Source organism: Elephantulus edwardii, unplaced genomic scaffold, assembly GCF_000299155.1.
Source record: "Elephantulus edwardii isolate Elephantulus edwardi_28Jun2011 unplaced genomic scaffold, EleEdw1.0 scaffold00445, whole genome shotgun sequence".
NCBI classification, from domain to species: domain Eukaryota; kingdom Metazoa; phylum Chordata; class Mammalia; order Macroscelidea; family Macroscelididae; genus Elephantulus; species Elephantulus edwardii.
In genome coordinates, this window is record NW_006400195.1 from 773,972 (window position 1) to 786,058 (window position 12,087).

General features: G+C 38.8%; 1 protein-coding gene across 1 annotated transcript in view; it reads left to right on the forward strand.

Annotated features, from left to right (window-relative positions):
- The window catches only part of LOC102867438 (cytochrome b-245 heavy chain-like), a 62,132-nt gene that overhangs the window by 24,556 nt on the left and 25,489 nt on the right, over positions 1-12,087 (forward strand). The window contains exons 4-6 of the mRNA XM_006902744.1: positions 8,064-8,148; positions 9,780-9,925; positions 10,246-10,436. Of these exons, the coding sequence (XP_006902806.1) occupies positions 8,064-8,148; positions 9,780-9,925; positions 10,246-10,436 (422 nt within the window). The remainder of the gene's footprint in view (positions 1-8,063; positions 8,149-9,779; positions 9,926-10,245; positions 10,437-12,087) is intronic.

A 12,087-nucleotide genomic window follows, 5' to 3' on the forward strand; every position in this document is an offset into this window, starting at 1 on the left:
TCCAGAGTAATATATCATATGGTCATCTGACTCAAAATGCCCCATGCCAGTCCATCTCATCTCTCCAATGCCTAATATGTCAATATTTATGCGTTCTATTTCTTTCTTAACAATTTCTAATTTTCCTACATTCATGACTCTCACATTCCATGTTCCAATCACTAGGGTCTGCTTACAACTGTTCCTCCTCGTTTGTATTTCCATACTTGATAGTTCTGCCTAGGTTGCCCTTTCTGTTAGTCTGCATGTGTTCTGTTGTGCATAGCGTTTTCAGAGGCCTGCTATTTCAGAAGTGGGTGGCCAATCCTTCTTCGTAGTCTGTCTTAATCTGAATGTTCAGATTTAGAGGAGTATCTGACAGACAAGCAATTTGTGAAGCAGTGAAAGATAAATCCCTTATTGTGGAGTTAAGCGTCGCTATGAGTTGAAAATGGCTCGACGGCACATAACAACATAACAACAATTACTGAGTGGACTGTGTACTTCCTTCAACGTTCTAACATTGTTTATTTTCTCCCGAAGGCACATAGCTGACCCTTCAGTGGGTTTTCAGAGGCAGTTAATCACATGGGAAGAAGTTTCTTATCCTTCTTCCGTGGAGCAGCTGGTGGCCTCGAACTACATGCCTTCGGGATTGTAATGAAGCTTCTTGCCACTAGGCCAACAGAGCTTCCTTCTGTTTCTTTATTTTTATCTTTTAACTACACTTATTTTCACAGGTAACATATGAAGACTTTTTTTTGTTATTTTTTAAAGACATTTTTATAACTATAAAGTCAAACTCTCCATTAAACACTATGCCAGGCTCCACAAACCAGGCATATCTTCACAGGGATAGCCACTATTAGATGAGTCTGGTGGGTATCCTAGTGTTACACAGTCTTATTCTTATCAATGTCATCAAAATGGATCATCCAAAGTGTGAAAATTTAAAGAACTAATTTCCCTTTATCAGCTTTAACAAGAAGCTCACAGAGAAAATAAACAATGTTAGAACGTTGAAGAAAGTATACAGTCCACTCAGTAATTGTTGTTATGTTGTTATGTGCCGTCGAATCGTTTTCGACTCATAGCGACGCTTAGCTCCACAATAAGGGATTTATCTTTCACTGCTCCACAAATTGCTTGTCTGTCAGATACTCCTCTAAATCTGAACATTCAGATTAAGACAGACTAGGAAGAAGGATTGGCCACCCACTTCTGAAATAGCAGGCTTCTGATAACCCATTGGAGGGTCAGCTATGGGTCGGTTCCAACTCAACTATACTCAATAACAGCAACAAAGAAAAAAATATTTCAGTGGGGTGAAGAATACGACTCTGAAGATGATGCACGAACCATGAAAAAAACCACATTCTTTTTCTTCAAATTTAGCATGTGCATCTTTGAAGCACATTACCATCACCACCACCCCAATTTCTTAAAGGATTTGTCAGGAAGTATAAAATAGGGCAATGTGCCAAGTACAGATGTAGGGGTAAATTTGCCTCTGTAAGTATAGTGTGTGTGACGTCCTTCTCCAGGAATTTGTCACCCTTAACAATATGCTCCAAGTACTTGAGACAGGATTTTGACATCCTTGCTTCCAAGGAGCATTCTAGCTATACTTCTTTTTTAAAAAATATGTTTATTGATTTGCATACAATAATTTGTTTATATTGTGTTTCATTCATGTGCATTGTTGTTGGTTTGGGGCTTCCCCCCCTTCCATCTACCTACTAACCTCTGCAACCCCATGATCCTCTCCCATCCTCAACTCTTTTACCCCTCCCCTTCCCTCTTTGTATATCTATACACATCTTATTGGTTATCCTTCTGTTTTTACAATGGTTGTATGCAGCATTTGTTCTTATGGGCCTGAGTTAGTTCACTTAGCATAATGCTCTCTAGCTTCACAGATATTGTATAGAATTTTTCAAAACTGTTGCTCCTGAGTGTTGCATCTAGCTGTATGTCTTTCAAGACAAACCTGTTCATTTTTCTGGCAGGTTATGAGATAGCCAGTCTTTTTACCAACACCATAATTCAAATGCATCAACTCTTCTTCATTCTTCCTCACTTGTTCAGATTTTTCATACATATAAGGCTATTGAAAATATCAACGCTTGGGTCATGCACAAAATCTTCAATGAGGTGGATTGGTTCAGTGGCTTCAGCAATGAACTCAAACACAGAATGACACAGGACTAGGAAGTGTTTCATTCTGTTGTACATGATGTCACTATGAGTTGTAACTGACTAGACAGCACCTGACAAGGATGACAATTTTAGCATAATCATCTCGGATCCCAGAGCAGTGAATGTGTAATTCATTTTATCAAACAAATAATTACTGAAGGATTTTTTTAAAGTGCACGGCATTTTCTTCTGCTTTTGAGAGGCCAAAGGATCCTTGGTGGCACAGTGCTTAAGCCCTAGAATGAGAAGTGAAAGGTCAGTGGTTCAAATCCACTAGAATGAGGCAATCTGCTTCTGTAAAGATTATAGTCTTCAAAACCCTATGGGGCAGTTCTAATCTGTTCTACAGGGTCACAACAAATTTGGAGGGTTTTGTTTGTTAAACAATGATAGAAAGTTAAATAATCATACAAAACCCATAAAATGTTTATTGAAACAATTAATCTATGAAACAGACATGTGCCAGACAAGAACTATAATAAAGATCTCATCCCACTGCCTTAGAATTGATTTTGACTCACATCGACTGTCCATCCAGTGTTTGAGGCTGTAAATCTTACTACATTTTTCTTGGGATTTTTTTTTGTGACTTGAAAGTTTATAAAGCATATTGGTTTTTTCTAATCATTAATGTACATTTTATTCTGTAATATTTATTCAAATACTCATCATGTCTGTCTGGTTCATTCCATATTCTCTTACCTGTCACCGATCTTAATAAGTATTTATTATCTTCCAATTAGCTTTCCACTCATTCCTCCTTTCCCTCCCTCGTAACCATACTAAAACGATTCTATTTGCAAACCCATCTTTAGCCTTTTAGAATAATGGTCTTATACAATTTTTGCCCTTTTGTGACTGATTTCACTTTAGATAATATTCTCCAGATTCATTCATTTTATGCTGTTTCACGAATTTGCCACGTTTTTCAAAGTCCATGTGCAAATACACCTTGTTTCTCTATCTGTTCATTGATAATAGACACTTGTGTTGTTTGCATCTCTTTTCTGTTGTGAACAATGCTACAGTAAACATGAGTGCATCTGTTCATGTTATAGCTCTTGCTTGTTTCTTTAGGACATCTACCTAGTAGGTGACATAGTTCAGTTTCCTCCAGTTTCAGGAGTTTCCTGTCTCCTTTCTAGCTGTCAGCTGGGCCTCACTCTCAGTTCCTAGAAACCAAGGGATTTTCTATTTCAAGCCAGCAACAGCTGTGAATCCTTCTCATGCTTTAAGCCTCTGAGACTCTGACTTCTAGATGCAGATTTAAGGAATTACCTAGCTAGCTAGTCTCCTTTAAAAAAAAAAAAATGAACACACACACAAAAACCACCAAAAAAAAACAAAACTCCAAAAGACAAAAAAATCCTCTGAGTATTTTTTAAATTTTAAATTATTTTTTCTATTTTTTAAAATTGATATTTTAATGAAAGTTTCTAGATAACATGGATTTCCATTCATTGTTGCACATTTTCCTCCCTGCCCAACCCTCCCCCCTCCCATTAGCTTTTCTCTTTGAAAAAAAAAATTCTTTAATTGTTGTACAATTCCCCATCCCCACCCCAGTCCACTTTACTATGCAGCTCTTATTCTGTACAGTTGTCATGCAAATAATACCTAGTCATATATTCCATTTAAGCCGTTCATCTGTTTCAATGAAGTATACATTATTTATCCCCTCTTTTCTTAGTTTTTCCTCAACCCTGATGTCAGTCCTGTTTTATAGCAGTGGCATTATGCAGTATTTGTCCTTTTGTAATTGAAATATTTCACACAGCATAGTGTTCTCCAGGGTCACCATTTTGTATATTTCATGAGTTCCTTGTTTTTTCAGCGAGGCATAGTATTCCATTGTGTGAATACACCACAGCTTCTCTATCAGTTTCTTGATGGTCACTTGGGTTGTTTCCATCTCTTTGCTATTGTGAACAACACAACAATAAACATGGGTGTGCAGCTAGTCTCCTTCTTAAAGTCACTTGATTTGAGATCTTCATTATCTCTGAAATATCCTTTTCCCATTAGAACATAACAAAGTCAGAGAAATGAAAGTGCATCATATTCGAAGGTCCTGCTTTTACTCAAGGGGAGGAGATTATACAAGAATAAGGGTCATAGGGGGTCATTTTAGAATTATGCCTACTGCAAGGACTTTTAGAAATTAAGGAGGAGCCTAGAAATTGGGCAACAGAAAGGGGAAAAAATTCCTTAAAATTGTAAAGAATACAGACAAAGTAGCAAATGACTTTTCAGCTCTTGAATGCAACAACAAAAACCCTTGAGGACAACAGACATACCAAAGAACTCATTTCAAAAAAGGAAATCTAAAAAAAAAAAAAAAAGGAAATCTAACTGTTTAAAAGGGATATGTGATTAGGTATTGCCATGACAGGAGTCCAGAACGAAGACTGCATAGTGGAGTGAACTTGGGGGGAGGGATTGCATAACAATGAAAGAATTTTTCTTTTACTTTTCAAAGAGAAGAGCAAACTGGGGGGAGACCGGGCAGCGAGAAAAGTGCAACAATGAATGAATGGAAATCCAAAGTCTTTGTAAACTTTCATTACAATTAATAATTAAAAATTTTTAAAAACCCCAATATTTAAGGAGAAAACGGAGGAAAAAAGGAAATCTCAGATGATGTTGGTGCCCCACTCACCCCATTAATACTGACAGTTCCAATACGTGAAACAACTTCCCTGCAAGTACCAGTGAATATCTGCCTAAGGCTTTGCTTTCATATTTCACCTTGGAGCGCATATACCAGAGAGTTGATGCCCCAAGAGCTGTGTTCAGCTGTTGCTGGATGAGAGTCAGAAGATAAATGCTCCAGCTCCCTAACCTCATAGGTAAAATAACTCTGAAGTGCGTTCTATGCAGTCTTCCAGATTTCCCTAAGAGGAATAAGCCAGCTAACATGTGACAGGAGTTGTTGTTGTTGTTAGTTGTGCCATCGCGTCAATTCATAGCAATCCTATAAACAATGAATTTGAATCCTGTCCTATCCTCATCATCTCTGATACACTTGAGCCCACTGACACAGTCACTGTGTCAATTCATCTTATTGAAGGACTTCCTTTATTTTTGCTGACCCTCTCTCTACCTTTCCAAGCATGATGTCCTTTTCCAAGGACAGGCTTCTCACAACCACATGCCCAAAGTATGTGAAATGAAGCTTTGTTATCCCACCTCCAAAGAGCACTTGGCTTGCACTCTCTCCAAGACATTATCTGTTTGTTCTTTTGGCAGTCCATAGGATATCCAGTTCTCTTTTCCAACACCACAACTCAAAGGCATCAATTCTCATACCATTGTTATTCTTTGTCCAACTTTCAGATACATAGCAAATAATTAGGGAGGAAACCCCACAAAATCAACAAACATAATTTGAATCAAGTGCACCACAGTCTTTAAGCCAACATCATTGTTCTTTGGAGAGGTCCTTGACCTCTGCAGATTTTCAGCAGAAAATCAGCATATTTTCCCAAAGCAACGTATCTACTGGAATTTATTGTTGACCTAAGCAAGACAAAATTATTAACAGCTCCTGCCTTTTTCTTCATCTATCATGATGCTGCCTATTGGTCCAGTGATGAATATTTTTGTTTTCTTGATGTTGAAGTGTAATCCACATTGAAGGCTGCAGTCCTTGATCTTCTGCAACAGGTATTTCAAGTCTTCTTCACTTTTAGAAACCAAGTTTGTGTCATCTGCATGACATACATTGTTTATGAGTCTTCCTCTGATCCTGATGCCACATTCCTCGTCATAAAGAATAGCTTTACTCATCATAATATTGTACAAGAATGGAGAAAGGATATAGGCTTCATGGACATCTTCTGGTATTCTCTGCTTTCAGTCAAGATCCGTCTTACATTAGCTACAATATCTCTAGGACTATGACCCCTTCTAAACCCAGCCTATACTTCAGGCAGTTCTCTGTTGATGTGCTGTTTCAGTCGCTTTTGGATAATCTTCAGCAGAATCTTGCTTGCATGTGATATCAATGATATTGTTTGATAATTTCCACACTCGTTGGATTGCCTTTTTTTGAAATAGGAACAAATATAAATCTCTTCCAGTCAGTTGGTCAGGTGGTTGTCCTCCAGGTTTCTTGGCACAACTTGGTGAGCACATCCAGGTATATAGCAACATAGTTAAATTGTATTCGTTGCCATGTTTGAAATCTGATATTTAAAAATCTCAACAACTTTTGGCCTTTCACTCCCCTCCTCTTAAAGTTATTTGATTCCCTGACTGTGTATCTAGATTCAAGCCAAAGTAGCTAGCATGAGTGTTTGGGCAGTTTTCAAGAGGGCAAAACTATAACTCAACCAGCAACCATGTTTTTTCTGCTTTGAACATGGGCTTGAATTCAGATTCAAAGCCACATTTTCTAACCAGTGCAGGTCAATCACATTGAAGTATGAACCCAAATACTGTTTGAAATAACAAGGTAATAATATCAAGTATTATTGACATTAATTATATATAATTGATAATTAATATTATTGTTGTTATGTGCCGTCGAGTCGCTTGCGACTCATAGTGACCCTTTGTACAACAGCCCTAAACTCTTCTCTATCCTGTGCCAATCCCACTGTCTCTGACACATCCATCCTGATTACTACCCCAGTCACTAAATCAATCCACCTCATAGAGGGCCTTCCCCTCCTGCGCTGTCCCTCCACCCTCTCAAACATGATGTCCCTCTCCAAGGACCTGTCTCTCCTTACAACATGTCCAAAGTATGTCAGATGAAGCCCTAGAATCCTTGCCTCCAAGGAGCAGCCTGGTTTAACCCTCTCCAGAATGAATCTGCTTGTTTTCTTGGTAGTCCTTGGTACATTCAATACTCTTCTCCAGCACCACAGCTCAAAGACATCAATTCTCCTTCTATACTCCCTAGTCATTGTCCAACTCTCTGATGCATAACAAGAGATTGTAAAGACCATAGCCTGTATCAGACACACCTCAGTCTCCAGAGTGACACCACTGCTCTTCGGTACTTTGGAGAGGTCCCTAACAGCAGACTTTCCCATCACAATACGTCTTTTAATTTCCTGCCTGCTGGTGCCAAGAGTGTTGACTGTGGAGCCAAGCAGACTAAAGTTGTGAATAATCTCAAGTAATTAATTAATAATTAAAATTAATTATTAATATTAGCATATGATATAAGCCCCGGCATCAGAGGATGAGTTTTAATCCTAACTCTGCCACTTATTAGCTGTGTGATCTGAGAAAAGTCAAGCTTTGTTTCCTCCTTTTGATAAGACTTATGTAGGATTTAAATTAGTTAATACATGCAAAACACTTAAAACAGTTTGTTACACAAGCTCTTGTTAAATATAATTTACTTTTATGGTTGCTATTATTTGGCCATTTATTTCCTTTGCAATGTAATTTCTGAACTACTGGCAGGTGGAATTTTCACATTTCTCCCACGGTAGGTATACCCTAAAATTGTTTCATTCTAGAACCACTCACTTGTACAACTGTTTTCCTTGTCTGTTTTCTTACTAGGCTGTCAGATATTTAATAGAAGACCTGTTTATTTTTTCTTTATCAACTATACTGGAGAAATTAACCTAAACTAGAAACTATGTGATTAGATTTCTCTTCCATATAAATTCATGTTTTTAGCAAATAATTAATTTCTGAAGAGGGTTTGTATGCCACTGCTACAAGAACAGAAAACATTCTGCTGAAGATGACTAGGCCACTTACTGACTGTTAGGAGCTCCAAGTTCTCATCTCTTAAGTGGGGATAATACTGGTAGTTTGTAAGTTGGTTGTGAGACTTAAATTAGATGATACATATCAAATGTAGGAAACTTTCTTGTTAATAATACTATCCCAACTTTCCCCTCCCCCTTAATCCACAGTGCTGCTCAACAAGAATTCGCAGACAATTGGACAGGAACCTCACCTTTCACAAAATGGTGGCCTGGATGATTGCTCTTCACACTGGTGAGTTTATTAATGGATTTAAATGAGAAAGAAAACTTGAAACCAGAAAGTTCTCTGTATTCTTAGATACTTTGTGTAGGAGATTATTTTTTTTCTTTACAGGTACATTAGATGATGTTTGTCTATACCGTATATGTTGAATAAATTTAAAAAAATACTTTCTGTCCAGGCTTTCAGTCCTTCCAATTTTGAGATTTGCACTTTAAATCTTAATTCTTTCATCACCAGAATTTCCTATAAAATTAGAAGTGTGCAATGAATGAGAAGAGCTGTATCTCATGTCCACACCCTTTTTCATTCTGAGAATCCATTTTTATTTGCAAAAACCCTTGGAAATCCACATGAAAGTAACCTTTATGAGAACGGACCAAGTCTTTATCCAACAGAAGTGTTGAGTGAATTTTGATTATACACATTTTCAATAGCCAAGCTGTAAAGTATTGCTCCCTAGCACTCCTTGAAATGGTAATTACAGTGCCTGCATCATTGTTGTGTACCATCAAGTTGGAACTGACAACTGGCTGACCCTCCAGAGTCAGTAAATCACATGGGAGGAGATTGCCCATCTTTTTCCCATGGAACAGCTGGTGGATTTGAACCATTGACAGCAAAATTCTTTACTACTAAGTCACATCAACATTGGGTAAATGTAAAGATTAAATGACACTTAGTGAACTCTATGTAGGAGTTCCTAGATGGTGCAAGTGATTAAGTACTCAGTTGCTAACTGTGGTGGTTAAAATCTAGCCACAGGCATCTTGGAAGGAAGATCTTCCAAAAGATCTCAAAAGCTTTGTGGTGCAAAGTTCGACCATGCAATACATGGGGTCACTATGAGTGAAAATTGACACAGTGGTAACTGATCTGATTTTATTTTTGAAGCCACTATGTTTTTCCTAAATAAACAATGAATATATTTATCTAATATCTATATCTGTATCTGTATCTCTCTATCTCTATATATCTATATTTGGAAGGAGGAGTGGCATCCACTTCCATAATAGCTTGCCTCCAGAAACCCTATGAAACTGGAGAAAGGATGAAAGGCACTCAGGCATCGAGAACTCTCTTTCATAGGGTCACTATGAGTCGCCTGCCACTTGACGGCACTTAACAACAATAACATCTATCTATCTATCTATCTATCTATCTATCTATCTATCTATCTATCTTTGTTGTTGTTGTGTGCTGTTGAGTCAGAATGGATCTATAGCTCACCCTCCACATGCTCTATGGGACTAGGATGGGCAATCTCCTTCTGTGTGATTATTGCCTTTGAAAACCCGCTGGAGGGTCAGCTATGGGTTGGTTTCTACCTGATGGTAAACAGCAACTATATGTATAATATTTTTTCTTAGAATTTGGTATCGTGTCTGTTTAATAAAACTTTGTATTTTTACAGATGAGGAAACCACCACCAGAGAGTTTATGTGATTTACCCAGTCACACAGCTAGTAGTTCTTCCTGCTGGAATTGGCTTGCCCCTCTGGTCCTGGAGACCCAGTTCTCATTTATTTAACTGTCTTAGACTCTGTGTCTCTCTATGACATGTCATGGGGTCGAGAGCCATAGTGAGAGTAATAAAAACCTACACACCATTTACACTCTGTTTCTTTCTCTACCTTCTTTAGCTATTCACACCATTGCACATCTATTTAATGTGGAGTTTTGTGTGAACGCTCGTGTCAACAATTCTGATCCTTATTCAATAGCACTCTCTGATATTGGTGATAAGCCTAACGAAACTTATCTCAATTTTGCTCGACAGAGAATCAAGGTAAGCAGTTCATTTCTGTGAACATTAATCTCAAATTAAAGGGAGAAATAGCTTTAGATAGACACTTCTAGGACAATTTCTAGTCAAATAATTTTCTCTAGAATATTTCATAATTACCAATTTATATTGTCTATGGCATCTTCAGCATGTAAGGCTTTAAAAAAAAAAACAAAAAAAATCACACATTTCCAAGTCCCCTGTGAGAGATGCTTAAGACTATCAAAGGGTACCTAGTGCTCTACACATTAGACGTTTTCTAAATACGTAGACCTGAAAATTAGAACCTACAAATTACATATGTCTGTGTTTGTGTTTTCCAGAACCCTGAAGGAGGTCTGTATGTGGCTTTTACTCTGTTGGCGGGCATCACTGGAGTTGTCATCACACTGTGCCTAATATTAATTATCACCTCCTCTACCAAAACCATACGGAGATCTTACTTTGAAGTGTTTTGGTACACACACCATCTCTTTGTGATCTTCTTCATCGGTCTCGCCATTCATGGAGCTCAGTGAGTGTTAAACACCAAGGCCAAGGACTTTCCACCCATAGCTTCCCCGAGTGATGCTGTATTGGAGGCGCAGCAAACTCCTTGCTGGAAATGATCAGCCCCAGCTGCTGAGGGAATATGAGGGGCAGTGGTGGTCAGCTTGATAGAAGCTTCTCAGCAGCGCTAAATTTCTTGTCCCCTCCCCCCGAGTTAATAAGCTTTTCATAGCAAGTGGGCAAGTACACCAAAGTCGGAGCATCATTGCAAGTACACAGAACATGTAGAGAGCACCGCTGGGGTCCTGGTTGTCCGTGATGATGTCTCTAAGTAATGGTTTTACTCACTACTAACTTAGATAGACTTCCAAAATAGAGGGGTTCGTGATCAATGAAATTTGCTGTTAAGTCCACGAATTCAAGTCAAGCTCGCAACCATTTCTTAGTTGCCGAGGGAGCTCTGGTGGCCTAGTGGCAAGAAGATGCACTTAAAATTCTGAAGACACACAAGGTTGGAGGCCACGAGCTGCTCTGCGGAAGAAGGATGGGCAATCTTCTCCCGTGCAATTAACTGCCTCTGAAAACCTGACCGGAGGGTCAGCTATGGGTCAGTTCCCACTCAATGGTACACATCAACAACTGTGTCTGAGGATCTAAGTCAGACACTGAGGTGAATGAAAGGATGGAAAAAATACCGAGTATTGCCCTTAAATACTCAATTACGATAAAGGTGACTGCTTGCCTCCATTGAGCACTTGTTCTACGTCAGGCTCTGCGGAGCCCAGATGGTCTAAGGCAGGCTGCGAAAAACTCTCTAACGGAGGCACACAACACCTGCGTGCATACTTGTGCAGATAATTTGCCTTATTAGGAAACTATTTTAATACCAGGCTTCCTTTTCCTTTTGTTACACATTACCCATCTCTCTAACCTGCACACAAGGGAAAGCCCTGGGAACTTCCCTGGTGGGGCTCCAGGAAGCTAGTGGTAGAGGAAGTAGGTTCTCAAAGCTCCATGACTGCTCAGAACCAGGTCGGCTTAGAAAAGGCCATGGCCTATATGTGGATGAGCTCTTGTGTACTTTATTTTTATTTTTTTTTTTACTTGTGTACTTTCTTGATCAACTTGCTGATTCTTTTGTAGTTCTTGATGAGTACCATAGAGTCGGAACCGACCCATAGCTGAACCTCCTGCGGGTTTTCAGAGGCAGTTAATCTCATGGGAGGCGATTGCTCCTCCTTCTCCCTGGAACAGCTGGTGGCTTTGAAGCATGTGCCTTCAGGATTGCAGCGCATCTTCTTGCCACTAGGCCCCCAGAGCTCCCTGCTGACTCTTTAGAACACTCTTAATACCTTCCTAAACACTGGAAATTAATGTAGAAAAAGAATCTTTTGACACCTTCAAGCAGTTGAGTATCTCTAAATGAAATTTAGCCCTAATCCCAGCTGTTTCAGAAAATTCTTTTAAAAGAGAATTAATTGCTACCACTCTCTAATTTAGCAGTACTAAACTTGATGTTCAGAGGCCTGCTATTTCAGAAGTGGATGGGTGATTGGGACATGGAATGTGAGAACCATGGATGTAGGAAAATTAGATATTGTTAAGGAAGAAATGGAACGCATAAATATTGACATACTAGGCATTGGTGAGATGAGATGGACTGGCATGGGGCATTT